General features: G+C 36.6%; 1 protein-coding gene across 1 annotated transcript in view; it reads left to right on the top strand.

The window, feature by feature from the left end:
- The first annotated feature begins 620 nt into the window (after positions 1-620).
- LOC129297687 (twinkle homolog protein, chloroplastic/mitochondrial-like) overlaps positions 621-18,190 on the top strand; it is a 35,128-nt gene continuing 17,558 nt past the window's right edge. The window contains exons 1-5 of the mRNA XM_054936037.1: positions 621-752; positions 2,603-2,650; positions 2,740-2,825; positions 11,133-11,193; positions 14,092-14,223. Of these exons, the coding sequence (XP_054792012.1) occupies positions 621-752; positions 2,603-2,650; positions 2,740-2,825; positions 11,133-11,193; positions 14,092-14,223 (459 nt within the window). The remainder of the gene's footprint in view (positions 753-2,602; positions 2,651-2,739; positions 2,826-11,132; positions 11,194-14,091; positions 14,224-18,190) is intronic.

Below are 18,190 nucleotides of genomic sequence, written 5' to 3'. Positions count from 1 at the left end.
TGCTATCTTCATAGTCAATGTGGACGACACCATTTATTATTGGAGATGATCTCAGTGAATTGAATGCCTCAAGAGACTACTTGCTAAAGGATCTTGCATCCTTAAGGTATTTCTTGGCTTGGAAGTTTCACAGTCAAAGTATGGAATTGTGGCATCATAGCTCGAATATACTCTCGATCTTCTTCAAGAAATAGGGATCCTTGATTGTAAGCGAGCTGCTACTCTCGTGGGATTATATCATAAGTTAGGAATAAGAAAAGGCTGCCCTCTTGTAGATAAAGATATATATCAACATCTAGCTAGGAAACTGATATACTTATCCCTACTAGACCCGATATAGCATATCCTGTAAGCATGGTGAGCCCATTTTCTAGTCAACCCAACCACCTTCATATAGTATAATTTGGCAACATGGAGAAGTCAGAAACAATTTGTAGTTTTGAGAAGTAGTGCTAAAGTAGAGCTCAAAGCACTAGCACATGGCATTTGTGAAGGTTTGTGGATTGAATGATCGGTCAAAGAACTAAAATTGAGTATGACAGGTTGATGTGATTCTTTTGTGACAATCTAGAAAACTATATGGATTGTAAAGAATCATATTCATCATGATAGGACCAAACATGAGATATATTCCAACAAGATTGCAGACTGTTGATGTGCTCACAAAATCCTTAGCTAAGCCCAAGTTTGAGAATCTAGCAAGCAAGCTGGGAATGATAACCATCTATTCACCAGCTAGAGGGAGAGTGTTGGTGAATGCCGATGGCCTTTGCCCAAAGGCTTATTAGCCTATTTAGTTGTTAGGGTTAATAATTCAGATCCTGCTGTTATTATATTTATGAGTTTCTGTTATTGGAAAATTATACTAGAATAGTCAAAGATTTTAGTAATTAGATCTGATTATGAGATTTACTGCTATGGCCCTAGGCTCCTTTATATGTATAACGTTTATGAAAAAAACAGAAACTGAGACGTTAATTCACATTAAATTTCAATAACAAAGCCTAGCACAGTCCTTTCTTCCTAGCATTGTTAGTCTTCTTCCCAAGATCCCTAGAAATTGCCATGAGTATAAGATTTAAACTAGCATTAGAAATCTTTAGCAAGTTTTTTAACAAACATTAGGCTGCTGTGTAATTTATCCAATAAGCATATGCTTTGAAATCATATTCAAACTTACTGCAATTCCTAGGCCACTCACTTTACTTTTTGTTTCAAAAGTAATCAGGACATCGAACAAATGTATCAAGAATAGAAACATCAACTACCACATGGTATGTGGAAATGGAGTCAAATATCCAAGTATTGGATTTTTTAAGTTGAGTCATGGAGGGGTTACAATTACATGGCTTCTCAATGAGTCAGTTTCAATGTGTGCATTGGGTGACTGATCTTAGTAAAATAATCTCAACATGGTTTTCCACCTTCTGCTGTTTTGGGTGAGGAGCAGTATTATTTCTAGGGGTTAAAGGGCATTTTACCCTTAAAGTATTTTTCGAGGAGCACTCAGCACCTTAACGTTTTTGTTGGAGTAATTTTGCCCTTAAAGTTATTAAAATGGAGCATTTTTGCCCTTTCCGTCAAAACTCCAATGTTGACTTCAAACATTGATTGTTAGAAAATTTGACGAAAAGGGCAAAAATGCTCCGTTTTAATAACTTTAAGGACAAAATTGCTTCAACAAAAACGTTAGGCTGTTGGGTGCTCCTTCGGAAATACTTTAGGGACAAAAATGCACCTTTACCCTTATTTCTAGCAGCCACAGCAGAAGATTCAATCATATGTTGAATATTTTGTCCACCACCTCAGCTTTTCCTGATTTCTTCCCTTGTCATAGAACGCTTCTCGATGTGAAGGTAAGGTCAAGTAGACATGGTTCTCCCCTTAACTTCTTCAAAGATAGGATTAAGTCCCCAAAAGAGAAAGTGTAAATCCTTTTCTGTTTGTGTTAACTCTTCTCCAAATCCTTATCAGTTTTAAAAAGAGCTGATATGATAAGATATTAGAGTTATGTCAAAATTAAAAAATAAATTGTAAACTATGTAAACATATACCTAAAATACAGTTATAGAATCCATGGTAAAGGAAACATGACACAACAATGTATGTTTGTGTGTTTATTGAAGCATGTAAACATGGAGTCAACTTGACCTTTTGTGAATTTGCATGGAGTCAAGCTCATGAGTTTGAGAACCTTGACCACTACTGTGCCATTGCCTAAGGCACTGTGGGTTGCTGTTAAAAACTATGCCCATACGAAGGACGTTCCCCCCTAAAAATGCTGTAAAATGAAGGATTGAATTCCTACCTACTTAGTGAGTGAAGTTTTTAATTTTGATATTCAAGGACCACTTCAGCCAAAAACTTAAACTGTTAGGGCTTATAAAATTATGATTGATTTTATCATCTCTAAAAAGTACAATTGTCATTTCATATCAAGTTGCAGTTTTTTCTGCTTTCCCCTTGTTTGATTGCGATATAGTCATAGATCTAAAGGAGATTGAACATGATTAATATTTATTCACTTATCTATTGCCAATCTTTTATTATGTGGTCCTGTGTTTTCCTTATAATTTGATGCTTGTCTTTTCTGTGAGGCTAGGACAATAAGTATCAGTATCTGTGGAACTGCAAAGATTATATTAAGGGGGTATGTAAATATTAATCATTGTCTTTTAATTATGGATGTGCAGGAATTAAGGGTTTCCTCAGTTCCTTTTTAAATCTTCATATTGACAGGCATCACGCATTATACTTGCAACTGATGGAGATCTACCTGGTCAAGCCTTAGCTGAGGAACTTGCTCGTCGCATTGGGAAAGAAAGGTTCAATCCAATCTCCTAAATTTTCTGCATATATCAATTTTATTGATCCATAAGTGAATTCCAAGCTGTTACACTTCCCATGTGTGGACCTTTACATTTTGTTTTCGATTAAGCATTGTGATAATTTTTTTTTTGGCATTTTTATTATATAGTTGTTTTTTGCATGTTTCTGGGTTGAAGTTTTACTGTTATCATATTTTTTGGTTGCTACTTTATCTTTAACCCTTCAATCGATAACTCCTTTTTGCTGCTTGTGTGACTTCATTGTTTTGGAGGTTTTGCATTAATTTTGGAACTTTTGTCTTGTGTTGCGCTCATCATTTTGGCTTCATATGGGAGATCTCTAGAGGTTGGAGATTGAACTAGGATAATTACGGAAAGTTTCTTTGGCTGTTGTTATAGAGATGCTGTGATTGATCATTAAGTTAAATATGAGATTTGTTTCAGGCCTAGGGAACTGTGCTATAGGATTAGGGAATATGATGAATAAGGTTACTGCTTTGGTGTAGTTATGCCATTTTTCTTGAAATTTGAAGTACTATTTTTGGTTTATTTGTTGGGGAGGAGTTCCAGGATCTTCAAAGGAGTTTCCTTGCCTTTAAATTTATTATAGGATGATGATCTACTCATGGCTTTTGTAGGCTTTTTGGATCAGAATAGTCGAGTATCTCATTGCAAGTGTAATATATACAGTGTACATGTATCAGTTATAAAGGGAAAAAAATAAAATCAGATCATATCCCTTATTTACCCCCCATATTCTTGGCTAATCACATCCCTATAAATCAGGAGTAATAAATAATAATTAATCTCTAATTTATCCTATTTCACACTCTCCCTCAAGTTGGATTATAGATGCTAATCATGTCTAACTTGCTCATACAATTCTCAAACGCTGGTTTATGTAACCCCTTGGTCAACATATTTGCTGCTTGAAGGTTTGCTGGTAGGAAAATCAAACAAATGATTCCATCTTCTACCTTCTCCCTGATGAAATGTCTGTCAATTTCTACATGTTTTGATCTCTCATGCTGTATTGGGTTTAAAGCCATACTTATGGCAGCCTTGTTGTCACAGTACAATTTTAGTGGTCGGTCTAACCTGACATGGATTTCTTCTAGCACCTTTTTTAACCATATTTCTTCCATCATACCTTGAGCTAAAGCCTTTAACTTAGATTCAACACTACTTTTGGGAACAACTCTTTGCTTCTGACTCTTCCAAGTAACCAGATTTCCCCACACAAATGAACAATTACTAGAAGTGGATCTTCTATTTGAGTGATGTCCACCCCAATCAGCATTAGTGTGTACTTCTATGGTTCTCCGTTCGTGTTTTTGGAACAACAAGCCCTTACTAAGGGTGCCTTCTAGATACCTTAGGATCCTCTATGCCATGTCCATGTGTTTCTCCTGTGGCTCACACAAATACTGACTAGCTAAACTCACTACGAAGGCTATGTCAAGTCGTGTGGGAGAGGTAGGTAAGTTCTCCTACCAGCCTCTGATGTCTCTCTTTATCAATTGGTTTCTGTTTCTTCTCATCTTCTTCAACTAGTTTAGTTTTTTCATCAGAGTTTTCTTCTGTTGTTCTAGATACTTGCCTCTTCTTTGGAACAATAATAGGTGTTTCAACAGGTTTACACCCCAACATTCCTGTCTCCTTTAAGAGATCAAGTACATACCTATCTCCTTTAAGAGATCAAGTTTCAACAGGTCTCATTTTCTTCCAAGGCTTTCATTCCTTCCAAGACAGCTTCTCTCGATCCAGATGTTTTCAGGGCCTCATGAATGTCTTTAGGAATACAGACACCATCTACATTCGCAATAAAGGCTTGATACTCAGGGGATAAGGCTTTATAAGATAGAAACGTCTGAATAGGATGTTGTGTACATGATCTTGGCTTCTTCCTGAGGGCAATAGGCAACTCTAGGTCATCTTCTAAATTTTTTGAACCTTTTTCCTCATCAAGATTACCATTCTCATTTTCTTCTTTACGACTATCTCCCATAGAATCTGTCATCGGTTCTGATTCCGGTATTGCTTTAGGTATGAGAGCTTTTGTACCATGCTTCTTCTTTCGTGTGTAAACTTTAATCTCCTTACCTTTTGCATTTGTGTTCCTGTCTCCCCCTGAACCTGCATTTTCTTTTGTTTCTAGAATAAAAGAAATAGGCTCAAGCAAAGTGGGATGGTCAAGAGAATCAATAGGCTTAATGGGAGAATATTCCTGAGATTCACTCCAACTCTCCCCCTAAATTAAAGGAGATGAATGGGGAGGTTCATGTTCAGAAAAAGTAACATCATGACTGACAAATAAACGTTTAGAAGATGGATCAAAGCATTTATAGCCCTTTTCGCGTGAGGAGTAAGCAAGAAACACACACTTGACAACTTGTGGGTCAAGTTTGGAAGAGGAATGGAGATGAACAAATGTAGAACACCCAAATAACTTTAGCGGAAGAACGGTTTCAAGATGAGTGAGAGAGTGGGTTTGCCGGAGACACTTAGGAGGTGTGGTGTATGATAGGATTTTTGGGGGCATTCGATTAATAAGATAGGTGGCAGTAAGAATGGCATCTCCCTAAAAATATTTTGGCACATTTGTGGCAAACATAAGAGCACGGGCAACATCCAATAAGTGTCTATTTTTGCGTTCGGTCACCCCATTTTGTTGGGGGGTATTTGCATAGGAAGTCTTTTGGATGATACCCCAAGTTTTAAGGAAGTCACTTAGAGACTTGTTGACATATTCAATGCTATTATCAGTTTGGAGAATTTTGATGGACGTGTTAAATTGATTGAGAACCATGGCATAGAATTCAACAAAAATAGATGGCACTTTAAATTTATCTCATTAAATACACCCAACGCACATGAGTATGGTCATCAGTAAAGGTGACAAACCATTTAGCTCTAGTTTGATTAGAGACACGAGATGGACCCCAAACATCACTATGAACAAGGGAAAAAGGTTTAGAGGGCTTATATTTAGATTGCAAAAAAGAAGAGCAATGATGTTTAGCCAATTCACAAACATGGCAATAAAAATTAGAAATTTTATTGGATGAAAATTGGGGAAACAAATGACTCAAATATTGGACATTAGGATAACCCATTCTTTTATGCCATAACAAAAGATCAGCTTGTTTAGAAGTAGACATAAGGTTGCAATAGATTCGGGACCATAGATTACTCAGTTGATTCTTTAAGGTAGTAGAGCCCATCACACTCCTCAGTGTTGCCAATCATCCTCCTTGATGAGAGATCTTGGAAAATACAGTGAGGAGAGAAGAAATGAGCACTACATTTGGCTTGTTTTGTTAACTTGCTGATAGATAGTAAATTGCAAGCAAGATAGGGAATATGAAGAATAGAGTCAAGGTTCAGAAATTTAGAAATAGTGATACTACCCTTTACTACAATGGAAGAGGAGGTACCATTTGCCGTGTCAATTTCTTATGGCTAGTACAAGGAAAGTATGAGGTAAACAAAGTAGAGTCTGCAGTCATGTGATTTGAGGCTTCAGATTCAGTGGAACATACATTGAATGCAAAATGAGAATTACCTTTTTTAGCAACGGAAGCATTATGAGATGGAGGTGATTGGTTGGCTTGTAAAGTATGAAGCATCTCTAGAAGCTGATTTAACTTGTCCTTGTTAATGGTAGGTAAGGTATCCGATTTGTCTGAAGCATGACTAGATTTGTTTGAAGTAGAATCAGAAGTAGTTTGATAGCCACGGAATTTACCTTTAGGTGGTTTTCTATGGAGGTCCCAACATTTTACTTTTGAGTGGCCTATCTTTTTGCAATGCTCACACACAATTTTCCCTTTTGATTCCTTTTAGCCTTGAACAAATTGTCTGCTCATTAAGGCAAAGGACTTAGATGAAGGAAGAGCCGATGAAAGTCCAGGTAACATCACCTTGCAATGAGAAGCCTCACATTAAACCTCAACGAATGCATCATGAGTAGATGGTAGAGGGGAGCAAGCCAGAATGCGACTACAAACATCATCTAATGATTGATGAAGGCTAGCCAAGAACTGGAATACTTGCTCATCTTTAGAAAGCTTTTTATAACGTGCTGCATCACTAGGACAGGACCATTTAGCTTCTATGTTAAGATCAATCTCTTGCCACACCCAGACTAACTCCAACAGAATTTAGTGAGATCACGCTCACCCTGTTTGATTTGCTAACTTTGAGTTTTGAGATTATAAATTTAAGCACCATCTTCACCATTCGAGTAGGACTCCTTGACTGCATCCTAAATATCTCGTGCTGTCGGGAGAAACATAAAGGATCCCCTGATTTGAGGAGTCATAATGTTAACTAACCAAGAAGCCACCAGAGAATTTTCAGTCTCCCACTTCACCAAGGTAGCCAAATCTGATACGTCTGGTGGTTTGGATATACCTAAGATAAGACCAAGCTTCCCATGGCCTCCAACAGCCAGTTGAACACTCTGGGCCCACTCATGATAATTGGTCCCATTGAATTTCTTGGACATCAGGATTAGAGATGAACCCTTTGCAGAACTCAACCTAAGGGGAGTTCCACCATTTGGGGTGTTTTCAAGTTTGTCTAAGTGCCTAAACCTATGAACGCAGTGGGTCGGGTATGTGAGTTTGACTTTCACCTGGTTCTGTTGTCTCTGTCTGAGTAGCAAAGGTTAGTGTCTGCAAGCTCTGATACCATGTCGTTGAAGATGAGCCAGAGGAGAACTAGATCACTTTTATTCAGCAATATTTATAGAATATATACACGTATAAGAATGGTCTGTAAAAGGAAAATAAAATCAAATATTAATTCTAATGACCCCTGTCCTATCAAATCTCTATAATTACGGATGAATCCCTTTAATATCTCTTTAATTATTCCCATAGAATCCCCTAGCCACCAATCGAGCCTTCAATTTTTTGAGATTCCCATTTGCATTGTACTTTAGGGTGAACACCCGCTTACAGCTCACAAGCTTCTTGTTCTTTAGTTTATTCACAACTTCCCATGTTCCATTTTCTTCTAGAGCTTTTATTTCCTCCAAGATAGCTTCTCTCCATCCTGGGGATTTCAAGGCTTTTAGGATGTTATTCAGGATACTGACCTTATCAATGCTTGCAATGAAGGCTTGATACCTAGGAGATAAGGCTACTTATGATATATATTTTTGAATTGGGTGTTGTGTAGAGGCTTAGGGTTTTTTCCTGAGACGAATGGGCATGTTTGAATCACTTTTTGATGCCATTGAATTCTTCCCTACGTTATCATTTTCATCTACAATTTCTATGATATTCTCATTTCCCTTTCTAAAATCTTTCACTGAGTCTGAATCAAGGCCTGCGTTGGATGTGAGAGGTTTAGTCCCCTGCCTCGTCTTCCGTTTGTATACTTTGAGCTCTTTCTCTGAGGCACTTATGTCCTTGTCCTCTGCTCCTGCATTTTCTTTTGTTTCTGGAATAAAAGAAATAGACAAAAGTTCAAGAGAAGATGAAAGAATGGGAACACGAGAGTACTCAAAGAGCGACTAAAATCCATTCTAGTTCTCTCCTTGAATTGAAGGAGTAGTATAGAAGGACTCATTTTCAGAGAAGGTGACATCATGACTAACAAAGAGACATTTAGAGAAAAGGTCAAAACATTTATAACCTTTTTGAGAGGAAGAGTAACCAATAAACAAACATTTTACTGCCCTAGGTTCAAGTTTGGACGTGGATTTAAGATGAATAAAGGCTGAACACCCAAATATTCATAATGGGAGATTAGTTTCAAGGTGTTTAAGTAAATGTGTCTCACAGAGGCACTCAAGAGAGGTTACATAGGATAACACCTTGCTTGGTATATGGTTGATAAGATAGGTGGAGTTAGAATAGCATCACCTTAAAAAATTTTTGGCATTTGAATGGTAAACATAAGGGCACGGGCAACTTCAAATATGTGTTTATTTTTCTGCTCGGCAATTCCATTTTGTTGAGGGCTGTGCACAAGATGTTTTATGAACTATGCCTCTTGCTTTAAAAAAAATCACTCATGTTTTTGTTCAAGTATTTAGTGCCATTATCGGATTGAAGAATTTGTATTGAGGTGTGAAATTAGTTTAGAATTATGGTGTAGAATTCAATGAATATAGAGGTCACTTTAGATTTTTCTGAGTAAATATACCCAATAGACACGACTATAATCATCTACAAAGGCAACGAACCATTTGGCTTGAGTTTGATTCAGAATACGCGAAAGGCCCCAAACATCACTATGAATAACCGAAAATGGTTTAGATGCTTTGTAATCAGAGCAGGGAAAAGAAGAACGGTGGTGTTTTGCCAATTCACAAGTGTCACAATAAAAACTAGAAATTTTATTTGATGAAATTTGAGGAAACAAATGACTTAAATACTGGACATTGGGATGACCTATTCTTTTATGCCATAACAAAAGGTCATTATTCTTAAAGGCGGACACAAGATTGCACCGAATTCAAGATCAAAGATTACTCAGTTGATTCACCAAGGTAGTAGAGCCCATCACATTCTTTAGCACTGCCAATCATCAACCTCGATGATTGATCTTGAAAAATGCAATTGGTAGAAAAGAAATGAGCACTATAATGGGCTTGCTTAGTCAATTTGCTGATAGACAAGAAGTTACAAGCTAGATATGGAATATGAAGAATTGAAACTAATTATAAAAAATCAGAGATACTTATGCTTTCCTTTCCAACAATAGAAAAAGTTCCATTAGCAATATCAATTTTTTCATGCCAACTACATGGAGAATAAGATGTAAACAAAGTAGAGTCCACAGTCATATGATCTGAGGCACCAGAATCAACAATTCATCAAGATTTATGGAAAGATGCATTCAAAGCATAATTACTATTACCTTTCATAGCCATAGAAGCATTATGTATAGTTTGAGATGAAGCTTTTGATCGTTGTAGATTATTTAACATTTCTAGAAGCATAGTTAATTGGTCTCTATCGATAGTGGGCATAGAACTAGGTCTGTCTGATGTAGTGTCAAAGAGTAGCTTGGTACCCACATGCCTTTCCTTTGCGTGGTTTCCAATCAGCAAGCTTCCTATGGAGATCCTAACACTTGTCCTTTATATGTCCAGTCTTACAATGATCACATGACACCTTCCCTTTTGTATCCTTTGATCGATGATCAAGACTCTTGCTGACCAAAGCAAAGGATTTAGATGAAGAAGAAACTAAAGGAGAGTCATTAAGCATCACCTTTCGATAAGAAGCTTCTCTACGAACTTCAGCAAAGGCATCACAAGTTGAGGGTAATGGAGAGGGAGCTAAGATTCTGTTGTGAACATCATTTAATGACTAATGAAGACTAGCCCAAAATTGAAACACACGCTCATCTTCAACACATTTTTTGTACCTTGCAGCATCACAAGGACATGACCACTCCTCTTCTTTGTTGAGATAAATCTCCTGCCACATTGCAATGAGTTCCAACCAGAACTCTATGAGATCATGATCACTTTGTTTGATCTGCCAACTTCTTGTTTTCAGATCATATATTCTGGCATCATCTTCACCATCTGAGTATGATTCTCGAACAACATCCCAGATATCTTTCACGATTGGTAAGGACATATATGAGCGTCGAACCTGTGAGGACATGGCTGTGATTAGCCATGAAGCCTCCATTGCATTTTCGGTCTCCCACTTCTACTTGACCTTAGTGTCAGATCTAGAGAAATAGAGGTACCGGTGATGAAGCCCAAGTTGCCTATTGAATTTTTTGGACACAATCAAAACAAAAGACCTATCGACGGCAGAGCTCAACCTGTGCAGAGCTTTGCCTTGGGTGTGCAATGGAGGAACCTTGGCGCCAAGACCCATAGAAGAGGTTCTAGGGCTGCTTGACTTTGCTCTCTCCTCGCGTTGAGCATCCCATTGAGTTGTCCAAGTCAGAGTCGCTAAGCTCTAATACCATGTAGGCTTTTTGGATCAGAATAGTTGAGTATCTCATTACAATGTGTGTGATATATATAGTGCACATGTATCAGTTATAAGGGGAAAAAAATAAAATCAGATCAAATTCCTTATTTACCCCCATATTCTTGGCTAATCACATCCCTATAAATTAGGAGTAATAAATAATAATTAATCTCTAATTTATCCTATTTCACAATTTTCTTTAGTGCTGTGTGCATGGACTTATCCTCCAACTTTGCTCCTTTTAGTTTCTAATATAACTTTTCCTTTATCCAAAAATTTTCTTCCTAATATAAGAGAAGAGTAACCTTCCCATTTTATTTTTTTTTATTTTTTTTTTGTGTGCTTGCAGATGCTGGCGGGTCAAGTGGCCAAAGAAATCGGGGTCGGTTCAGTTCAAAGATGCAAATGAGGTAATTATCAGCATGTTTCGTAAGTCCCTCCCCCTCTTTACCACATGCATTTATCAATGAAAGAATGATGAAATGGATGTTTCTTCAAATTTGCTGCAGCAAATCTTGTGCTGAAAATATAAAAAAGCATATATAGATATCTATATCTATATCTATATGTATACTCCCTAGTCTTATTTATAGGGCAGGAAGAGAATATTTATTTATGGGGTACCTATATGATTTTTGTGTCAATCTTTACCCTTTTGCTCCTAGTAAATACTAGGAAGGTTATTAAATGTTGGAGTATTTTATTTTGAAGTGTATATTTTATAGGGGTAGATTTAGAAACTTGTTGAATTTTTAGATAATTAATGAGATTTAAGGTTTTTCTTGGTTTTGATGAAATATGTTGGACGTAGTTTATAAATAGGACTGGAAGGAGTATTCAGATCCTGTCAGATTTTGGATGTTATCCACATGAGAACAACATAATATTTTTGTTGGATATCTTTTGGTTTGCTTTATTGTTTCTGTTTTTATATTTCCTTTATTTTCATTCAGTTTTATGTTTTCAGATTAAACTTGAATCATATTTTTGTATCTTTGCTAGATTTTTCCATTAAAATATAGCAACCGTATAGTTTTCTAATACAAAGATGACAAAAGTATGGTTTCGTTTATATCATCTATAAATACTATGTTATAACTGGAAATCTATACACTCGTCATTTTACTGAAATCTATACAGAGTTATCATCTATCCCCGTGGTCCTATATGTAAATCACTTCTAGCTATCTCACCAGAATCAAGAAAGGGCAGTAAAATTATTGATGCTGTTTGAAAAAGAAATAAATTTTGTAGTTTACCCTTATTAAGTGCATCATTTTTAAGAACATTTTGTTCCTCATATGTAACATTTTATTCTAATCCTAGAAAATTGCCAAAGGGTAAAATTGGAAGAAAGTAATTAATGATCAATCTTTTTATGTAACATGGCTTATGAAAAGCACTATCAATTCCTTTGAGAAGGTGATCTATACAAGACCAGAGGGAGTTTTGCAAAAGGGATTGAAAACCTGACCTCATACCTATTTCCTCGGGTAAACTATTAGCTAATTATTGCTCATTCAATTGATAATAATAGCTACAATATCTAATACTAATAAAGTTGAGAATGAAATTAAACCTAGATTTTTTTTTTGAATAAAAAGTGGATATCAATATCAACCAACTAACAAGTATAGAAGGTCAGGCATAAAAAACGAAAAATAAAAAGCTAGACTCTTCCATTATCCTCCATTCCTAAGTTTGGGGCATGTATGATAATCAAAGAGACAAAAACTATTGTCCAAGGTATGAGAAAATCTAGCATGGAAATTAGCATCCCTGTTTTGGTCCCTAATCCCTGTCAATGTGGCTGAAACCTTGAATTTCTACATAATTTCTGTTCTCCTGTGGCCTATATGTAAAGAAAATATACTGAATAGAGCACAGCAGCTAAATGGATTATTCTTTCACTATTTGTTTGTCTTCTCTTCTCTTCTTCTGATCTAACTCAAAGACAATGTCAAAATTAATATTTAACTTATCCCACCCATTCTTCTTGATCCAAACGTAGGGCTAAACTGATATTACGCTTTACACTAGTTACTGCATCTCGCAGAGCTTGGATTTGCACGCGCGCGTGCATGCAGAGAAATACACATTATCTGCACTATCTAGCCAACTTGTCATGAAGAGCCATTAGAAGTTGTTTGTCTGTAATTTGCTCAATGATCAATGTACCGACCTTATACTTCATGATTTATTTACAGGTTCTCATGTATTTAGGTGCTGGTGCACTGAGGGAAACGATTGAGAATGCAGAATTATATCCCATACGTGGATTGTTTAATTTCAGGGACTTCTTTGATGAGATTGATGCATATTATCATCGAACCTTAGGTTATGAGTTTGGTGTCTCAACAGGGTGGAGAAATCTTGATTATTTGTACAATGTAATTGCAATTTATTGCATTTCTATATTGTTAACTTTGATAGCTGTAATTTTATGTTTTATAAATTTGACTTGCTAAACTATTTATTGAATAAAATACACCACAAATAATAAGGATCTTGTATTAATTCTAGGTTGTCTATAGTGTGAATGAAGTGATTCTTGAGACTCCTGACGTCTTGGATAACAGAGCTAAATTGTTCTCAATTTACATTCAGGTTATTGGAAAAAAATGTGCATTTAGGTTTCCAGGTACCGAACATAATTTAAATGAAATTTATGATATGTTAAGCAAAAGAAGCATAAATCTAAATATAAATAACAGTGGACACTCATGAGTTTCTAACCATTTCTCACGTCTCAAGAATTTATAATATGGACAGAAACAGTGCGCAAATGTTTGTATTCTTCATAACGAAATTTTCTTGACTAAACCTGTTGCTTCCCTATATTTTGCATTAGCATTTGACATTGCTTTTATGCTTTTGACATTTCCTTAATTTTCTGCACAGCCTGCACTGTTCTTGTTTCTTGCAATCTGGTGTAATAAAAGAAACGAATGGTTTATGATTTTCATCAGGCATGGAGTTGCATAGTGTATAATTTATTGGGCAGTTAATAAGATGCATCTTTGACAGTACTATGAAGACTCCACACAATCTTTAGTGGATGTAAAAGGGAACAAGTTTAATATTAGATATGTTAGATTGCTAAAATTGTGTTCATGATTCCAGATCTTAATTTGTATGAAGCACATTAGCCATCCATGTTTTATGCTTATTTATTTGGTCTAGTTTTAAAATACTGTTTAATAAAGATAATGGTTATCACTTAACAGTTGATACATAATGATAAAACTCTTTCTATTGAGCGGTGATGGATTATTCTGTTTTGTTGTATTCTGTATTACTTATATCAGGTCGTGCCAGGGGAGTTAACTATAGTAACCGGGGTTCCCAATTCAGGGAAGAGTGAGTGGATTGATGCTCTTCTGTGTAATGTCACTCGGATTGCTGGCTGGAAATTTGCACTTTGCTCTATGGAGAACAGGGTGAGCTAGTTCATGCTTGAATTTCAACAATAATGCTTTGAAGCACAAACACTTTCATGAAGTTGTGTTAGTATCCGTCACATCTCAGACACTAGTATTAGACATAATTTGAAACTTTAAAGCATATATGGATACTTCTGATTCTGATTTAGTTGTGCCATCAGGCATGTGCAAGTGTTGATGCTTCCAAATTTAATCTTGTAAGAACGTTGAGAATTTTATTCAGAAACTTCTGTCTAGAAGTAAAAAATGCTTACGCTTTCTAGGTCCTTGGTAGACATCAAGAAGGGATTCCTCTTAATTTCTCATTGAAATTAATAGTATCAATTACAAAAATAGTTAGACACACAGCATATGGGGTCCAGGTGGGACCCACTCTTCAAGCAGGCCTTACAAACTTTGTGCTTTCTCTGAAATTGGCATGTTTGATTCTGGATAAATTGAGAGGATCCCTATTACAGACAATATTGCAAGGTAATCTAAGATGATCAAGGAAATTCTCATACGTAAATCACTGTTTTATATTTTTTGAGTGATAAGAATGTGATAATCTTGCTACTGCCTTGTGTATTTCACTCACATGTAGTCGCATCATTATGGAATGTGAGAGATAGGAAGTGAAACTGATAGATCTCTGCTCTATATTAATTACTTTCAACAGAACTTAAATGCAAGAAGGAAATAAATGAGGGAAATTCTGAGGATTTTGATATTAAGACTTAGAAACCGAATCAGTGTTACAAAAGAGAAGCTCACTGATTCTGGCCAAAACCCTATTCCCTATGGATGAAAATTACAACAAAAGAAATAACACAGCAATAAGAACACAGCCTCTCACTAGTGTTTGAGAGACCAGCACTCTCCTTCCTTCTGACTAGCTTTTCACAACATTCTTGAGTGCTCCCCAAAACAGCAACAACAAAATAAGAAAGCCAAAAAGGTGACCCATGTATTCAGACTGAATCTAAGCCACCTTACCATACATCATGACTTAATCCTTAATTTTTGGACCCTAAGGATATTAACTTTGATCCATTGGGTATTTCTTTTCTACACCCACCTGCTCCCTAGATCTCCTCTTATAAATCTGACCATATCTCAAGGTTACATCAGAAACCCTTTTATCAAATGTAGCCAATGAATTTTGACTTGAATGAGCTATCTTAAGTTTCTTTGGACCAGTTAGTACATGTGGGATTTTTGAGAGGAGAAATATGATTTTTCATTGATCATAATAGTAGGATATAGAAGACTATATATACACAAAGCTAGGAGACAAGCAAATAAATGGCTAATAAATGCTAATAATTCTAATAAATCCTATTAACTCCTAATAATCAGATAATAATATTTACAATAAATACAATATCTCCATACTTTCCCTCAAGTTGGATCATAGATGGCTCAAGTTGGATCATAGATGTTAATCATGTCCAACTTGCTTATGCAACTTCCAAATGCGGGCTTGTGTAATCCTTTAGTCAAAACATCTACAGCTTGAAGGTTTGTAGGTAAATAAATCAAACATATGATTCCTTCTTCCACCTTTTCTCTGATGAAATGTCTATCCACCTCCACATGTTTTGATTTCTCATGTTGAACAGGATTTAAGGCCATGCTTTTAGCTGCCTTATTGTCGCAATAAAGTTTTAATGGTGAGTCCACTTCGACATGTATCTCTTCTAGGATTCGTTTCAGCCATAACTCTTCCATTATTCCTTGAGCCAAAGCTCTTAACTCGGACTCAGCATTACTCTTAGAAACAACCCTTTGCTTTTGACTCTTCCAGGTAACCAAGTTCCCCCAAACAAAGGAACAATAATCAGAAGTTGATCTTCTATTAGGATGAGTTCCTCCCCAATCTGCATCTGTGTAGACCTCTATGGTTCTCTGTTCTTGTTTCTGGAAGAATAACCCCCTACCAGCAGTACCCTTTAAATATCTCAAGATCCTATAGACTGCTTCCATATGCTTCTTCGGTTCAGACATGTATTGGCTAGCCATACTTACTATAAAGGCAATATCCGATCTTGTATGGGAGAGGTAAATCAACTTCCTGACAAGCCTATGATATCTCTCTTTATTAGTGGCCTCTTCATTCTCATTGTCTTCTTCTTCAACCTCATCATAAGAATCAGCTTCTTCTTTTGACTCTTTCTTATTCTTCTTAGGCTTCTTTTTCTTCGGAACTACAATAAGGGTTTCAGCTGGCCTACAACCTAACATACCTGTTTCCTTCAAAAGATCAAGTATATACTTCCTCTGAGATACATAAATACCTTTCCTTGACCTCGCAACTTCCATCCCAAGGAAGTATTTCAAGGCACCAAGGTCTTTTACCTTGAATTCTTTGCCTAGAACAACCTTTACTCTTGTGATTTCCTCAAGATAATCTCCTGTAAGAATAATGTCATCAACATATACAATAAGGATACACCTTTTACCTCCCTCAACTTTAACAAACATTGTATGGTCTGACAATCCCTGCTTATAGCCTTCTCGCTTGAGGACTTTTGAGAATCTGTCAAACCATGCCCTAGGAGACCGCTTTAGGCCATATAGAGATTTCTTCAATCTGCATACTTGATCACCTCTGCCTCTATCAAATCCTGGTGGTGGAGTCATGTAAACTTCTTCTTTTAGTTCTCCATTTAGGAAAGCATTCTTGATGTCAAGCTGATGGAGTGGCCATTCTAGATTAGCTGCTACGGATAAGAGAATTCTATTGGTGTTTAATTTTGCCAGTGGTGCAAAAGTCTCTATGTGGTCGATACCATATGTCTAAGTAAACCATCTTGTTACCAAGCGTGCTTTTAACTTGTCAAGAGTTCCATCAGCCTTGTACTTTGGGGTGAAAATCCACTTGCAGCTTACAAGCTTCTTGCCACTTGGCCTTTGAACAATCTCCCATGTTCCATTCTTCTTTAGGGCTATTATTTCCTCCATGACTGCATTTCTCCATTCTGGTATTTCCAATGCCTCTTCAATATTGTTAGGAACAACAACTTTATCTAGACTAGTGACAAAAGCACGATAACTTGGAGAAAGAGCCTTGCAGGATATGTGCTTTTGTATTGGGTGCAAAGTACAAGAGCGAGGTTGTTTTCTGAGAGCAATGGGTAAATCAAGATTAGATTGAACACTCACCTGTTTAGGACTTTGCTGAGGTGATTAAGGAGTTACCATTAGTTCTGACTCCTTTGGTGTTTCAAATACAAGTTGCTCTCCTTCCTTGGATTTATGCTTTCGAGAATAAACCAACAAGTCTTTGTCTTTTTGCCTCTCTATATCTCCCCCTGATGTTGAATTATCTTCTGTGACTGGCACAAGAGATGGTGATGGTGGTAAGGGTTTGGGTGAGAGTGATGGTTCTAGTAATTGAGGTGGCAATGACTCTGCTGGTATGGACCAAGAATAAGGAAGCACTTTTTCTTTGTTAATCTCTTGTTCCCAAGTCTGAGATTCACCTATACTCTCCCCCTGAATTGAAGAATTAGGGTAAAAGGGCATATCTTCATGAAAAGTAACATCAAGGCTTACAAACATGTGTTTGGAAATAGGATCGAAACGTTTGTATCCCTTTTGAGTAGGGGAATAACCAAGGAATATGCATTTTGTAGCACGAGGTCCAAGTTTACTAGATTGATGGATGTGAACAAAGGCTGTACACCCAAAGACACGAAGAGGGATGTTGGTTTCAATATGAGATGTGGAGAAAATACTTTGCAATTTTTGAAGAGGAGTATCAAAAGACAAAATACGACTAGGCATTCGATTGATGAGATAGGTTGCAGTTAAGATGACATCCCCCCAATAAAACTTTGGGACATTATGGGTGAACATGAGGGCCCTAGCCACTTCAAGAATATGTTTATTTTTCTTTTCTACAATCCCATTTTGTTAGGGTGCATGGGCACAAGTGCTTTGATGGATAATGCCATGCTTGTGAAGAAAGGTACTCAAGACT

The sequence above is a fragment of the Prosopis cineraria genome, unplaced genomic scaffold (genome assembly GCF_029017545.1).
Source record: "Prosopis cineraria cultivar Desert tree isolate PC_DT_omini unplaced genomic scaffold, ASM2901754v1 PC589, whole genome shotgun sequence".
Lineage (NCBI taxonomy): Eukaryota > Viridiplantae > Streptophyta > Magnoliopsida > Fabales > Fabaceae > Prosopis > Prosopis cineraria.
Note: the sequence above shows the minus strand (reverse complement) of the source record. Positions and strands in the feature narration are given on the sequence as shown.